This window comes from Pezoporus occidentalis, unplaced genomic scaffold (assembly GCF_034315485.1).
Source record: "Pezoporus occidentalis ecotype Australia unplaced genomic scaffold, CSIRO_AGI_Poc_V1 ctg113, whole genome shotgun sequence".
Classification (NCBI taxonomy): domain Eukaryota; kingdom Metazoa; phylum Chordata; class Aves; order Psittaciformes; family Psittacidae; genus Pezoporus; species Pezoporus occidentalis.
The window spans coordinates 1,261,708-1,278,155 of NW_026912918.1; the positions used below are offsets into that span (position 1 = coordinate 1,261,708).

General features: G+C 36.5%; 1 protein-coding gene across 6 annotated transcripts in view; it reads left to right on the top strand.

Annotated features, from left to right (window-relative positions):
* The window catches only part of SMG1 (SMG1 nonsense mediated mRNA decay associated PI3K related kinase), an 86,360-nt gene that overhangs the window by 52,575 nt on the left and 17,337 nt on the right, over window positions 1-16,448 (top strand). For 5 of the 6 annotated variants that reach the window (XM_062634938.1, XM_062634942.1, XM_062634957.1 and 2 more), the window contains 21 exons: window positions 66-265; window positions 559-755; window positions 1,445-1,612; window positions 2,455-2,609; window positions 3,692-3,837; window positions 4,635-4,836; window positions 6,426-6,535; window positions 6,951-7,098; window positions 7,396-7,555; window positions 8,163-8,283; window positions 8,956-9,204; window positions 9,509-9,793; window positions 10,745-10,889; window positions 11,172-11,310; window positions 11,603-11,833; window positions 11,932-12,109; window positions 12,885-13,046; window positions 13,348-13,565; window positions 13,749-13,903; window positions 14,817-15,039; window positions 15,988-16,234. In XM_062634938.1, the coding sequence (XP_062490922.1) occupies window positions 66-265; window positions 559-755; window positions 1,445-1,612; window positions 2,455-2,609; window positions 3,692-3,837; window positions 4,635-4,836; window positions 6,426-6,535; window positions 6,951-7,098; window positions 7,396-7,555; window positions 8,163-8,283; window positions 8,956-9,204; window positions 9,509-9,793; window positions 10,745-10,889; window positions 11,172-11,310; window positions 11,603-11,833; window positions 11,932-12,109; window positions 12,885-13,046; window positions 13,348-13,565; window positions 13,749-13,903; window positions 14,817-15,039; window positions 15,988-16,234 (3,839 nt within the window). The remainder of the gene's footprint in view (window positions 1-65; window positions 266-558; window positions 756-1,444; window positions 1,613-2,454; window positions 2,610-3,691; window positions 3,838-4,634; window positions 4,837-6,425; window positions 6,536-6,950; window positions 7,099-7,395; window positions 7,556-8,162; window positions 8,284-8,955; window positions 9,205-9,508; window positions 9,794-10,744; window positions 10,890-11,171; window positions 11,311-11,602; window positions 11,834-11,931; window positions 12,110-12,884; window positions 13,047-13,347; window positions 13,566-13,748; window positions 13,904-14,816; window positions 15,040-15,987; window positions 16,235-16,448) is intronic. The other variant, XM_062634948.1, reaches the window with a different exon arrangement.

Below are 16,448 nucleotides of genomic sequence, written 5' to 3' on the forward strand. Positions count from 1 at the left end.
AAGTGCGTGCAGTATAAACTTGTTTCCATGTGAACTTGTGTTAATGTACTGATGTTTTCTTTCAGGAAGGATAATTGGTTAGAAAGATTATTCTATAGCTGTCAAAGACTAGATAAGAGAGATCAACCAACCATCCCTCGCAATCTGTTGAAGACTGATGCTGTTCTTTGGCAATGGGCTGTTTGGGAAGCAGCCCAGTTTACTGTTCTTTCAAAGTTACGAACTCCTCTGGGTAGAGCCCAGGATACATTTCAAACAATTGAAGGTAATATAAAAGCTATAGTTTACTTTTGTGGCTTTTTTTTTTGTGTGTGTAGGGCTGCTCAGCAATGAGCTTCATGTCCAAGGCCAGGAGCACAATGATGTTATTTTTCACTGATTTTTAGATTTTAGCATGTTCTTGACTAAGGCATCAAGACATGTAATGGCAGAAGAGTGGTTGTATAATTACTGTAAACTTCTGAGAGGTTTTCAGATAGCATTGCTGTGCCTTGACATATTTAAACAAAATAGTGTTTGGTAACTCTTTTTTTCCCCATATTTTGGTAAAATGTGTAGGTATTATTAGGAGTCTTGCTGCTCACACATTAAACCCTGACCAAGATGTTAGCCAGTGGACTACTGCAGACAATGACGAAGGACACAGTAGCAACCAGCTTAGGCTTGTTCTCCTTCTACAGTATCTGGAGAACTTGGAAAAATTGATGTACAATGCTTATGAAGGATGTGCCAATGCCCTTACCTCTCCACCCAAGGTTGGTTTGTCTTACTGTGCTGATGTTACTTGAAACAGTCTACTGAATGAGCAGTGTTTTTTAGGTTTGTTTGCTTCTTAGCGTGGAACTTCAGCAGGACTTCTCAAACGAAGTTTGAGACTCTTAATTCATCTGGTTTTGGCTTATGCCTAGAGAAAATGTGAAAACCAGGATTTATTTCTGGACTACCAGCTTGTATAGTGATGCAAATAAAGCAAGTCTCTAATTTGTAGCAGTCACTTACTTGCAGATTGTTAACAGTCTTGTTAAAGTAACACAGTTATTTGAGGCTTTAAATTGCTTTTTGAGGTATATAATAATTACTTATGTTGAGCATACCCTTTTCTGTAGTTCTTACTGCAAAACATTCTTCACTGTTGCAATAAGCTGTTATATTACTGCCATGTCAATGCCTGGTAATTACATAATTATAGCTGGTTCATTTCAAGATTTTTAACTTGCTGTTGAGCCTGGCCAGTTGCATGCTACGCATGATTTCAGACTATCTGCATTAATAAGATTAATGATGCAGAATTTTACCTCTTTTCTTGATCTCCCAGTTGAAAACTCAGCTGGAGAAGAGACACGTGTCCTGACTTTGATTGTTATAAATACTAAGTAATTAATGTGACTGTTTGGATTCGCACAGAAGAATGGTATTGTAAACCTTACCTTTTCTGTCTTTAAAGGTTATCAGGACTTTCTTTTATACTAATCGTCAGACATGCCAAGACTGGCTAACCCGGATTAGGCTTTCCATCATGAGAGTTGGATTGCTGGCTGGCCAGCCTGCTGTGACAGTCAGGCATGGCTTTGATTTACTCACAGAAATGAAAACTAATAATAGTCTCTCTCAGGTACTCTTTTCACACTCTTTGTTTGTAAAATTTGTAAACTATTGCAAAATATTCCCATGGTATTCCAGAAGAACTAAAATAAGGCAGTCAACAATTATTAAACCAACTGGTCTGTAAAAGACTTTGTAATTTAAAGCCACCTTTTAAACTCACACTTCAGTGTTGACAAACTTTTGTGGTTAAGTGATAATGTATGTTGGAGATTAGGATGCACTGTATGGATATGGTGAATTACTATACTTAAATGAAGGCTGTAGTTCACTCACAATTTGTGTTTAACAATTTCTTAAGTAGCAGGTTCTGCTTAAACTTTATGAAACTGCTGTTGTATTAGTGTGAGGCCTTCCCAAGCTTGTAGTAGTGTAGTGTCTTTCCTTAGCTGTGTATGAGCAGAAGGGGGATGTGATGTGAAGGTATCCTTCCTCTATAAGTAACTAGCAGATACGCGCAGAGTGGGTTGAGTGGATAAAGTGGTTAAACCTACTTAAAAAGGCTGAATAGTTTCTCCAGTACATTACTTGATTTGCTTAAATATTTTAACAAAAGAGGCTTGATAGGTAATTACTACTTCCTGCTTCTTTATGAATTCTCATACTTACATAGGTATAGACCATCATGTAGTGGTAGCTACCTGTTGACGTTCACGCTGTGGATTCACAGCATAGACTCTTCCCTTAGCTCCCCTGCTATTCCAAAAGCAGTTTGATGGATGGATATGCAGAGCATTTCACTTGTAGATGCATATGATGAAATGCTGCTTTACCATTTCCAAGTACTTAACTATGTATATAACTTTTATTTTATATGAGATTTGCTGAATAAAGCTTTTGGTTTGATTTTAGGGAAATGAATTGGAAGTGACAATTATGATGCTGGTAGAAGCATTATGTGAACTTCATTGTCCTGAAGCTATTCAGGGTATTGCTGTTTGGTCTTCTGCTGTAGTTGGGAAGAGTCTTGCCTGGATCAGTTCTGTAGCTCAGCAAGCAGAAGGGCGGTAAGTTTTCTCAGTTAACTGGATGTTACAAACTTGGATACTTTTTCCTTCTTACATGTAGTTCTACATCTGAATCTTTCACACTGTGGTGTGAATGAATGCTACTGATCTAAATTCTTTTTCAGTTAGTTACTGTGTCTTTCAGAGATACCCAGTGCATCCAGCATTTCTAGGTATTTTAACTTTTAGTTTTAACTAAATTAGCAGGATTTGAATATAAATGATGTTCCTAAGCTGTTTTTCCCTTAGTTTTTCATACACAGCAGTACTATTTTCATATTGTGTATAATTTTCCATTGCAAAATATTAACTTAAATGTTTTCTAATGAAGTTTCTGACCAATGTTGTGATCTGATACCTGCCACAGTCTGCCAAGAGAGGGACTCTGAGGGAGATGCTTTGCAGTTTTAATTCAGATTTGAAAAAGTGGCTTCTACGTCTATTGAAGTATTTGTATCTGCAGCCAAAGATTATAAGTGGGTCAATGTTCCAGATAGGGTATACATTCATTTTAGTGTTTTCATCTCCTTAAAGGAATGCATCCTTTCTTTTGTGTGAAATGGAAAAGGGACCCCTTTCATTATTTACCTATCATGTAAAAATCCCTAAATAAAACAAAAAAAGTAGGTTTTTGTATTTATATTTCCCTCATTTTTGTAAGATTTCTTAAAATAATATGCAGCTTTATTATATGTGGGAAGCTTCTCAGAAATGTCAAGTTAAAGGTGTGCATTGTTGCCCTAGACCCAGTTATACAATCGTGTATTAAATGGTATGTAGTTAATCGGTATTCAGCTTTGCTTGTCCGTGTAAAAGTTGACAGAGAATATAAAACTAATTTATCTACTTCAGTCTGTACTTGGTTTAAAGTTGGCATTAAAACCTGAATACAAAACCTCTTACATTCTGCTATAACTGAAGATTTAGCTGGTAAACTTTTATTCAGTGCTAATCCCCTTCTTTTGCTGAAGGTGATGTGAACTTTTGGGGTATGATGGTAAAGGAATATTTAGGATATAGTCGGTTTACCAAAAAAAGGAAATATTCTGTGAAATGCTGACTAAAATATTAAACCATTTAAGGTTTGAAAAAGCAACTGCGGAATACCAGGAGCACCTGTGCTCCATGACAGGAGTGGATTGCTGCATAACAGGCTTCGACAAAACTGTTCTGAAGTTGGCCAATTCAAACAGTGTGAATAATGCCAGTCCAAAGCATTCCTTGAATGGTCAGTATTCCTTTCTTTTTATGAGAAATACAGTTTTGTAACTGTATATACATAAAATAAGAACATCCAGTGATATAGCCATGGTAATGATAGTGTCTAATTCTTAAATCTGAAAACCTGTTTCTGCTTACAGTTAACTGAACCACTTAATGTCACTTAATCATAGAATCATAGAATGGTTTGGGTTGGAAAGGACCTTAAGATCATCTAGTTCTAACCCCCCTGCCATGGGCAGGGATGCCTCACTCTAGGGCATGTCGTCCAAGACTCTGTACAACCTGGCCTTAATGGCATTGAAGCCAGTGTTATGTGTAAATATGAGGGTTTGCAGTACTGAGGTCTAGCTGAATGAAACAAAAAATAATAGGTAAAATATTTTCTATCTTACTGATTTGGTTGTAAATTATTTTAGCTCATCATAAATTAAGGCTTAGTACTTATGATTGTATCATAAATTCATTAGTGACTTGGATTTTTTTAACTACTGAGACTTTGTTTCCTCTTCGAAAAGGGACCTTCTTTGTTCCTAATTTAATTCTTCTCTTTTCCTGTTTTGATACTTCTTTACAAATATGGACTATTTCCAAAAACCTCATTTGAAAAAGTTCTGTTTTTTTATAAGAAAAATAAGTGGAATAAGAATACTGCAAATGTTGTGTAACTATTTGGGTTTTTATATTAGGTGTTTTTTTTGAGAAAATACATGGAAATTACATTTGAGTGATAGAATTGCCATTTGAAAATACGTAAGTATAAATATATATTGAAGCATATCTACTTTTTTGTTTGTTTCACAGGAGAAACTAGAAAAACTGTTCTGACTAAGCCAAGTGACTCTTCACCTGAAGTTATAAACTACTTGGGTAACAAAGCATGTGAATGCTACATTTCCATTGCTGACTGGTCTGCTGTTCAGGAATGGCAAAATATGGTCCATGACTTGAAGAAAAGCAATAGTAATACCTCAATCAATCTGAAAGCAGATTTTAATTACATAAAGTAAGGATATAATTAATTTTTTCAACAGTGTCTGAGAGTTCAGTATCTTAGAACTGGAATATTACAGTTGTTATGGACTGTTAGAAGCTAGATGTCTGAAATAGAGGAGTGATAAGAAGAAAGTTGTTTTTGGAAGGCAGGGGGAATGTTTTCCTTCATTAATGTAAAAAGCATATTAAGGAGGTGGTCTTGGCTGCTTTAAATTTTTCTTTTTTTAATAGCATTTAGAATTGTAGCTTTTGTGTGTATTTCCTAAGCCTTGTTATTTGTCTAGTTCATAAAAAAGTATCTGTCCTTGAAATAGTCCTTCAAGGTATAAGGGTCCTTTTTGTTTCATTTGGCAACTCTGTTACCTTCCATCCCTGTGCTGTTGTGGTAAAAACTGTAAAATCCTTTTTTCTGAATTTCCTTACTTGAAAACATAAAAGGAAGCTTTTGAAATCTAGTCTTTCAGGTCTGAAAAGGTGACTGCTTCTGATAGAGAGTAAGGCAAGCCTTTTTCTTACTGCAGTAACCCAGAGAGCTGTGCAGTTAATCATTAGGAAAGTGAGTGCTTGTCGTGGACGTGAAAACGTGTCATTTCTGAATGTTCATGGTTTTGTAAACTGAAGCCACTGTACTTTTGATAAGCATCACTGTTGCAAAGGTCTGTTGCACTGTACTTTTGATAAGCATCACTGTTGCTGGTTTGAGTTAGTTTTCATCCAGATAACTTCTGGAAGAAAGATACTATATCATCAGAAAAATCCTGTAAAGAGCCTTTGAGGATGCATAGCACTTGGACTCTTATGTCCCTGACCAGGCCACGCAGAGACTCTGTAGTAATGAGGGTCAAAATAATTCATCGGAAAGGGGAGTTTTCAGATGCTGAATAGATTTGTTTGGGTTTTCTGGTTTGTTTTTTCTTCTTCTTCCTTTTCTAATGCAGATATTTAGATTCAGTGGATAGTAACAAGAATACAGAATCTTTGAGATTTCTAAGCCATGAAGGCTCTTAACCTTTCAGTGCTTTTTTTGTGTAGTTCTGTAAAAGTCTCTGATGCCCAAATTACTTACAGTGGGGAATGAAAAATTAAATTTGCAGCTTCAGACTGTTAAGCAATATAATTTTGTAAAATCTATGACCCAAACAATATATCAATCTGTAAACTGAATGTTGAACTGTTGTAAATGTAAACTGAAGAGTTGAAACCATGGCCTCATGAAATTCTGCCCTGGAACTTGCCTTTCTATGCATGGTGGAGAGGGGAAAGTTTTGTGGGGTTCTTTGCTTGTTTTTAAACTCTTCCAGTCAACCTTTTTCTTCCTGACTATGGTAGAAGAGTATTATATATAATGTAATGATAATATGAAAAGCTTTGTACCGGGAGAGGTGTTTTCCTTTCTCTTTGATACTGAATGTATTCTTTTGGTGCAGTAATATTGCCTTTGATTGATCTATGTGAAAATTGAGATTTTTTTGCTTGGAATTAATCATAAGTATTCTGTAGGATTTTGGGTGGGCTTGAGTCTTTTTTGCTGCATAAGATGTTTAGCAACTGGAATGAAATAAGAAACATGAAAATAAAACTATAAACATTGAATTGCAGATCTTTGAGCAGCTTTGAGTCTGGACAACTTACTGAATGCACTGAACAACTAGAATTATTACCAGGAGAAAATATCAACCTACTTGCAGGGGGATCCAAAGAAAAGATAGGTATAAATGCTTAAGTTAACATTGCTTCAAATACTTAAGTAAATATTTCTTCATGCATCTCTATCTATAAATGACAGACTGAAACTTCTTCTGAATGCAGTTTGTGTTCAGTGGACGACCATAATCTTTACGAATTGAGCTTCAAAATAGACCTTCAAATTGAGCTTCAAAAATAACCACTTGGTAGTAGTCATTCTGTATGTTGATACAAGTGTGTTTTCTGGAGCTAATGTGTTTGTTTATAAGTAATCTGTCATCAATTTCTAATAATGAATACAGAAATACATACTAAATACATATGTTTTAAAAGTTCTTTTTCCAAACTTTCTTGCTCTCAAAAATGAATTATAAGATGATGATGCTTTGGTAAAATTTGGCTACTCTAGTTGGTTTCAATTGTTTAATTCCCATATAGACATGAAGAAACTCCTTCCTAATATGTTAAGTCCTGATCCAAGAGAACTTCAAAAAGCAGTTGAAGTACAGCTTTTGAGAAGTTCAATATGTCTGGCAACAGCTGTAAACCACATAGAACAGGAGCAAAAGTGGCAATCAATATCTGAGTAAGTTGAAATGTGCTATGAATGAGTGAATGTTCTGTACTGTGAAAAGCTGTTCTAGTTTGTTAAAAACATTGCATACCCTACTTTGCAGATTATGAACTTCTTTGATAAAGTACTGCTTCTGGTCAGTTTAACAACAAAATGTCATACTGCAACTTGTGTGCGATGTTGCAAGATTTTTCTCATATCTTTTGAAGATGGTGAATTTGCTTTTTATTCAGCAATTTTGATATGACTGTTTACTCTTTAAGTGTAGATTTAAACAAACAAATCACTGTTGTGATTCTTCTATTTCAGAAATGTTATTAAGTACTTAAAGCAAACATCACGAATTGCCATTGGACCTTTAAGACTTTCCACACTCACTGTGTCTCAGTCTCTACCAGTGTTGAGTACTCTTCAGTTGTATTGTTCTTCTGCTTTGGAAAACACTGTGTCCAACAGGCTGACATCAGAGGTATGTCTCTGTTCAAAACCTAAATTGGAGTAATGTCTTTCTCCATGTCATGAAGTATTGAAAATAGAACATACATTAATTGCTTTGACAGTTGGATTTCTTTCTATAGTTATAAATATTGTTTATAGTTTATATAGTAATATAAGTATATATAATTATAAATATACTGTATCTTTCAATCAACAATACTTTAGTATTTCTGAAGTTTTACTGATAATTGCTTTTTACAGAAGTGTTGATATTTCTTCACTAAATACATTTTAAAACTTATTCCTGCAACACATGCTTGTAATTTATTTGAAAATAACTTTAAATATCTATCAAAAGATGATCACTGCAGCAGTTTAAAAACTCCATGTCAAACTTCAGCCAGCATCAATGATCTAGTTCTAATTTCTAATCACATAGTTTAGAAAACAGTTCTGCTTGATTTTGAGCTGTTCTTAGCGTTGTTCTCTCAAATATAACATGCCTTTAGAGAGTTGTGTAACATATTTGAAATAATGCTTCCTCTGCACTAAAATGGTCTTTGGTTTTAAGAAGTGAAAAATACATTTCAGTAATGATGTCTCTGATGACAACTGTGTGACTTCCATGCCTCTTTCAGGACTGTCTGATACCTCTCTTCAATGATGCTTTGAGGTCATGCAAACAGCATGATGTGAGGCCATGGATGCATGCACTGAGATACACGGTGTACCAGAATCAATTGATGGAAAAACTTAAAGGTATATAAGCTTTCATTTTAGTGTTATGAAAGGTAAATGCAGAACTTGAACTAAAATCTTCAGTTGAGAGCAGCAGTTGTCTTTTTTCTATTAGGTGGTTTACTTTTTAAAAGTCAAGTTTGAGTCATTTAGGTGTCTTGCTCTACAAATAGGGGTCTCAATTACTACTGTAACATAGACAGTGGTAAAAGGAAAAAAATATTCCAAAAAGATTAGCAGTTCTGTACTCGCTCTTCTAATTGCCCTTTACTTGCTCATCTCTTCATACTTTAAATGCTTTCCCTTTTCAACACTTCAAGACTATTAACGATGGGTCTTTTAAAGAAAACCATTTAAATGTGTGGTATAATAAGAGATAATTGGGAAAAAGAAGTATCAGGGGACAAGTAGATTTCTTAGTAAAGAATAATATTTATGAAGAAAAAATCACTCTTTTGCCCAGCAGGTAATCTATGGATATAAGTTTTTTCATTTCAGGTGGGTTATATAAATATTCTAGGCAGAAATAAAGTAATCTAAATTTCTGAGGGAGGTGTTAGGAAATATGAAAGAGAGAAGCAATTTTTTACTGATGGCCATGTGCAGAATATGTTGGGCAGAAATCATCTGTGTAACCCAGGTGAAATTACTTTTTGTTTAATAATTTTGTTTATGATGTCTTGCTTTCTTCAGAGCCAACAGTCCCAATTAAAAGCCATCTAATGGAGCTGGGCTTAACAGCAGCAAAATTTGCAAGGAAGCGAGGAAACATTGCCCTAGCTACACGACTGCTTGCCCAGTGCAGTGAAGTTCAGCTGGGAAAAACCACTACTGCACAGGACTTAGTCCAGCACTTTAAAAAATTGTCGGCACCAGGTCAGATAGATGAAAAATGGGGTCCTGAACTTGATATTGAGAAAACAAAACTGCTGTATACCGCAGGTGAGTATTTGCTAATTGTGTTGTAGATACTTGAGCTTCCTGTTCTTGTAACTAGACCAGTTCCCCTGACCTTAAAGAAATTGTAATAGGACAGTATGAGTAGGAACTGATGTCATCCTATTAACTGTTGTCTCAGTCTGAAGGTGGTTTTACAAGTCATTTTTTACTTGTCATTTTGAACTTCAAAAGAGAATATACTTTGTAAAAATATATTGTTACAAGCTGTGTCTAAACATGCTGAAGTTCAGAAGTGTTTTGAATAAAGTTAATGCTCTAATGAAGATATGCTTTTCATAATATGCAGGTCAGTCAACACATGCCATGGAAATGCTGAGTTCTTGTGCCATATCCTTTTGCAAATCTGCCAAAGCTGAATATGCAGTTGCAAAATCTATTCTCACACTGGCTAAATGGATTCAAGCAGAATGGAAAGAGATTTCAGGACAGTTAAAACAAGTATATAGAGCGCGACAGCAGCAGAATCACACTGGTCTCTCTACTTTGTCTAAGAACATATATAATTTGATTGATCTCCCAGCTGTCAATACACTAGAAGAAGAATATCCTAGGATTGAAAGTGAATCTACAGGTAGATTTGTTCTCTGTATTCTCTTGTTATTAAATTAGTTATTGACGATCCCCCTGAAGGATAGCACCATTTACATTGATAAGAGTAAGAGCTCCATTACTCATGTATTTGTTTTCCTAAATGTATGAACAGTCTGTTTTGTGCAATAGGTAACTGCGGTTAAAAACCCCAAGCACCTTAATAGTGATATTTCATGTTTTTTTCACATTTTTTCTCATTCAGGTGATAGTAGCCTGAAAAAGAAACTAGAATGTGTTTATTTTATGAGGAGAATAAATTTTGCTTTGCTTTTGTCTGCTTTCATCTCCTGTATTTGCTAAAGCTTGAATGAGATCTTTCAGATCAAGCATTGACAAGATTTGTATTTTGAAGGCCCTGTTATGTGTGAAAAGCAGTTACCTCAGTTGTTCTCACGATCTTTATACATCATTTGAACGCTTCTGTTGACACAAAATGTAGTCAAATTCCCAATTTTCTGCTGTCTTCAGATGTTCTTTGCTGAAACATGCATTTTATATAAGAAAACTTTGTTCCCCTCATACAGAGTCAGAATTGTTAGATCTGGTAATGGATATTAAGCAGTAGGTGCTTTTTGACTTGATGGTGAAGAAAATAAACACGCGCTGCCCTAGATGCTTCATAAGTCTGGTCTCTGAAGCATCTTGGTCTGTTAGACATCATGAGTTCTTACCTAAGTTACATCTTCCTGTGAAAGAGGAAACAATTGTAGACTGTAAGCAGTGTTTTTTAGCAAATGAAAAGTGGTCTTTGTTTTGCAGCCACTGTTGGAACTGAAAAACACTTGCATTTAGGAAAATTTTACACTTTGGGGCATTAACTTGACTGAAAAAAATACTACATACTTAAAACGTTTTGATGTTATTTTCTATGTTAAGGAAATTAGAAGTAGGTTTTACATCATAACATATTCCTCTGTTTCTCCCATTACAGTAAATATTGGAGTTGGAGAACCTGACTTCATCTTGGGGCAGCTATATCACTTGTCTTCAGTACAGGCGCCTGAAGTAGCCAAGTCTTGGGCAGCCCTGGCTAGTTGGGCTTATAGGTGGGGCCGGAAAGTAGTTGATAATGCCAGGTAAATTCATCCTAATGTTTAAATCTGTACACCACAACTAGTTTTCTTAAGATAAACCATAGCTTTCTATTTATGATTACTGTTCTTTGTGGTCTGAAGTCACATGTGAACAGAGGACTGAGTATTTTCTCTATTACTTGCCCTCTGTAAAAAGTTATTTTAATTCTGAGATAAGGATGAAGATTTCCTCCTTCAAGAAGTTTTATATATACAGTCTTACTACATTCAGTAGCTCTACAAATATTAGTTTATTGGGGATCAATAACTCATTAAATGTTACAGTCAGGGCGAAGGTGTTCGTCTGCTGCCCCGGGAAAAATCAGAGGTTCAGAGCTTGCTTCCAGACAACATTGCAGAGGAAGATAAAGAGAAAATCTATGGGATTCTTGGGCAGGCAGTGTGTCGTCCAGCTGGGATTCAAGTAAGTGTATATTTGCCTGCTTGAAAAATGTTCAACCTCAGAATGAACCTTACTTTTCCTCTACTTGTGCTTCGTATTAACTCTTGTAAATGTTATGAAGTTAAAATTCGGACAATACAAGAGTTCTCTGAGAAACCATCTGTTAGCTAAATGGTAACACATCTGTTCTATGGACTGTGCGAATATTATCAAGTAAAGCAGTTGCATGACAAAAACCACATTAGGAACTAATGTGGGTTGTAGAAGTGGTTGGAGGACTTGATCAAATTGTTTTCGCTTTATTTGCATGTAGGATGAAGATATGACTCTACAAATCACTGAAAATGAAGACAATGAAGAAGATGATATGGTGGATGTTATATGGCGTCAGTTATTAACAAGTTGTCCCTGGCTTTCAGATCTTGATGAAAATGCAACAGAAGGGTTAATTAAAGTGTGGAGGAAAGTTGTAGACAGAATCTTCAGCCTGTATAAACTCTCCTGCAGTGCATACTTCACTTTTCTCAAACTCAATGCTGGTCAGGTTAGTGTTTGTACTGATGAGGAAATCCAGTTACAAATTTTTCTAAATGATTGTATGAACTATAAACTTAGCTTAAAGGAGTAATTCTTTCTTTCAAGGTTCCACTTGATGAAGATGATCCCAGGCTACACTTAAGAAATACTTCTGAGCAAAGCACTGATGATGTTATTGTGATGGCAACCCTCAGACTGTTACGACTGCTTGTGAAACATGCTGGAGAGCTTAGGCAGTATCTAGAGCATGGGTTAGAAACTACGCCTACTGCTCCTTGGAGAGGTGAGTATGTGTTATGTAGTTGTTAAAATTAATCTTGGTGCATTTACTCTAAATACAAGCGGAAAGCATTGCATTTTCATAAAACTTTTATTTAAGCCTGATGGAAAGAGAGCCTGTCTTATATTAAATAATTTTATTAAAAGTGTTGAAGTCCGCTATGCATTCTGATCGTAGGACAGGAAAGTAGCAAAGATGCTTGTCCCCTTTCTCTCCTGCCTTAAGACACTGAAAGGAGAAAGGAGATGTAGTTTGTGGAGTATTATATTACCACCTTAAAGTGGGGTGCAGGGGAAGGGTGTTTCCTAGCTACATTTTAAAATGAAGTTAAGAGAAAGAGATATGGCTTTAGCCAGATGTCTCAGAAGTAGTTGTTTGTCACTACGCTACTGGTTCTGATTGCTCAAGGGCTTTCCCACGAAAGGTTATTGAGTCAAAATGTGGAAGGCAGAAGAGGCTGAGTGATGCAAAATTGTTCTTTCATTTGCAACATTGTTACTAACTTCAAGAGCTATTAAGGAGACTTCCTTTTGAAAAATGATAGAACAGATACAATGTGCAAAAGTCAGTTCCTAGTACTTGGCTAAAGGATTTATATGTTGTGTCTGATGTCATCTGTATTTGAATAGTAGAAGGAAATAAGCTATTGCCTGTACTTAAAAAAGACATTTATGTTCTCTCAAAGCAAAACCAGCAGACTTTTAGAGATAAAATATAAAATTTCTGCATCATTTGAGGTGAAATGAAATGGGTCCACTTTCTTTTCCTGTGTATGAAGGTATTATACCTCAGCTTTTCTCCCGCCTGAATCACCCAGAAGTGTATGTTCGTCAGAGTATTTGCAACTTACTATGTCGAGTGGCTCAAGATTCTCCTCATCTCATACTGTATCCTGCAATAGTGGGCACCATTTCCCTTAGCAGTGAATCCCAGACTTCAGGTATGGAGGAAAAATAAATATTCAAATACACTTTAGCTAATACATTTTTACATACTGGATAAAAAGATACTGAATTCCTTTTGTTTTCCCCAGTAACTCTGATACGTTCTGTCTTTACGTGGGACCTCACTGATACCTTTCATTTGATTTACTAGTTTGGCAAATAAGTGTTTTCAGTTTCATCATCATGTACTTTGCTGGTACTTAATGTAATATGGGGACCTGATGTGAAATGTTGATTGATACATCTTTCAAGGCCAGAACAGCATAGCTGGTATTTTAACATCTGTTGTTAATTTAGGAAACAAGCTGCCTTCTGCCATCCCTACTTTGCTAGGTAATATTCAAGGAGAAGAACTGTTGGGTGGTGAATGTGATGGAGGGAGCCCCCCAGCTTCTCAAGAAAGCACTAAAGATGACACAAAAGTTGGATTGAATGAAGATCAAGCAATGATGCAAGATTGTTACAGCAAAATTGTGGAGAAATTGTCTGCTGCAAATCCAACAATGGTATTGCAGGTAAATAATCCGAATGTATGCTACTTGCGCAGTTACTTGAACCACAAAATACATAGTTTGTGGGTAGACTTATTGAAAGCTTGGTGCATCTTGCTGTTAGGCAGTCATCTTTTTTCATGTTGTACCTCTGCAATAAGTCTTAATACTCTTAGAAGTGAGTGAATCTTAATTTCTTTTACACAGGTTCAAATGCTAGTGGCTGAGCTGCGCAGAGTTACAGTTCTTTGGGATGAACTGTGGTTGGGAGTTTTACTGCAGCAGCATATGTATGTCCTCAGAAGGATTCAACAACTGGAAGATGAAGTCAAGAGGGTCCAAAACAACAACACTTTAAGGAAGTATGTCTTTTTTGATTAATTCAAGTGATAATTGTAACAAATATTTATTCTTAGGGAAGCAGACACTCAACCAATCAGTAGTGGTGTTGCTCCTGAATTCATACTATCCTAGCTGCTTCATGTGAGCCAGTGGCTTTATTTCAAGAACATTATGATGCTACAGCTAGTACTGTAATCAGACGAAAACCAACAACAATCTACGTGTGAATCCATGGTGGAATTTCCTTAGCAATAATATGTTGGGAACCAATGCATATTCAGTTGTGGGTTATGAGATTCTGTAGTTCTCATTTACAAGGTCTTTCTACAAGTTGGCTGAAATGAGAACAAGCACACTGAAGAGTATAATCCATTTGGAGTAAGCAGAATGTCTTAATCTGCTTTTGAGTTTCAGTGTTCATAAAGTCTTCTTGACCTGGGTTCTCCTGTGAATGGATTTGTGGAAGAGGGAAGCCATTCACTGGGGTCTTGGCTAAGCTTAAGAGTGCCTCTTGAATTCTTATAGTCAGGACTGACATGGAATGGGAGAGCAGCATGATCTGAGTATCTCTCTTCTTTATAGTGTGGTGCATCTTCAGGCAGTAGTAAAGAGCCCTTCAATAAAAGGAAAATAGTTTGTTAGAGTAGTTTGAGCTCTGAGCTTCTCCTCAGGGTTTCCAGTGCTGAAGAACCCAGTTAAAATGTTTCAGTTATTAAAAAACCCGAAAGGGGTGAGGTGTGGGGAGTGTGGCTCAGAGGAACATGCGTTCAGTGTGGAATGAAATACTCTTAATTTTAGTTATCCTTGAAGACCTCATTTTAGAGATGTAATAATTTTTGTGAATTCTTAAATGTCTCATATGCAGTCTTATTGCTCTGCTTATAAAGTAACATGGTTTTTATGGAATTTAGAGGAATTTTTTGTTTTTACTAGAGAGGAGAAAATAGCAATCATGCGTGAAAAGCATACAGCTCTGATGAAGCCCATTGTATTTGCTCTGGAACATGTACGGAGCATCACTGCAGCTCCTGCAGAAACTCCTCATGAGAAATGGTTTCAGGATAACTACGGAGAAGCAATTGAAAATGCGTTGGAGAAACTTAAGAATCCTTTGAATCCTGCTAAACCTGGAAGCAGCTGGCTCCCATTTAAAGAGGTACTGTATGCACAGGCAGTACAATGTAGACACGCTCAGCACTCTTGCTGCACCGTGTGCTTGACCTTTCTCCTTAGTATTCTCTTGCCACATCAAAATTACAGTCTGAAACTTTCTCTGCAGTCACCACAGGCCTGCTAGATTTGCCTCTGTAAGGCCTGCTGACTGCCTGCAGTATTGCATTTCTACCCAATGAAATTGTTCTGTTTTCTTCAAATCTTGCATCTTCTGCTGTCTGGTATGCTGTCAGCTTTGGGGACAGAGGGCTTTGTGGTTTTGAAATACTGTCTTTCTGAAACTATATGCCTTTTGAGTTTAGTGGATTTAAATTTTAACACGTTTGGTGTAGTTCTCTGGCTATGCAGCAAGCTTCGAGTGATCCACCCTAGCCAAAGATACTTTGTTTTTCAATGATGTGATCTTGTCCTAGTTCTTAATTGGTCTGAGGAGAAACAAAATATATATTTACTTGAATATCCAGGGCCATGCTGGTGGTTTAAAAAAGTCTTGCTAGATATAACCTATGTCTTGCACACAAATGGATGGTTTTTGTAGTTCCCTTTGTGCCTTGCAGAACAAGCAGGTATGTAAACAGGAGGTTGCTTAATGCTGCTGCTTTTGACCACAGCTCAAATATTTATAAACACAGGAGCAAACCTCTTAAGGAATCATTGTGACTTTGGTGCTTGTCACCAGGCAGGGTATCTTTGCTGCATAAAGGATGGGGTTTTGGTTTTTTTTGTGTGGTTCTTTTTTTTTTGTTTGTTTTGTTTTTTTTTGTTTGTTTTTTAGTTTTTGTCATCTTCATCCTTAACTGTAACTGGATTCATAGGGTGGCAAGGATGCTTTCTGGAAGGTGACCACCATTACATTTCTTTTGGTGACAGTTCTTTTCTACTGCTAGCTCTTAATGTGGACATCTGCCTAAATTAATCTTCTTTGGAACAGGTTATGCTAAGTTTGCAGCAGAGAGCACAGAAACGAGCTAGTTATGTTTTACGCCTTGAAGAAATTAGTCCTTGGTTGGCTGCCATGATGAACACTGAAATAGCACTTCCTGGAGAGGTATCCACCAGAGACACAGTCACAATTCATAGTGTGGGCAGCACCATCACAATCCTGCCTACTAAAACCAAACCTAAAAAGCTGCTTTTCCTGGGCTCAGATGGGAAGAACTATCCCTATCTCTTCAAAGGTAAGAAACTGAAGTTTCCTCTTGCAAGTTATTGTCCCTTGTTATAAATTAAACTGCAGTAAAGCTAGGAATCCACATGCTTGCAGCTTGTGTTTTATCTGCCTGCCTGACACAGAGAAACAGTTGTTTTGAGCCATCTGTTCCCTCTCTTCCCCCCACCCACTTCACCATACATTTTTAAGGAATTTTGCCCTGTGAAGCTGTAAGTCAGGTG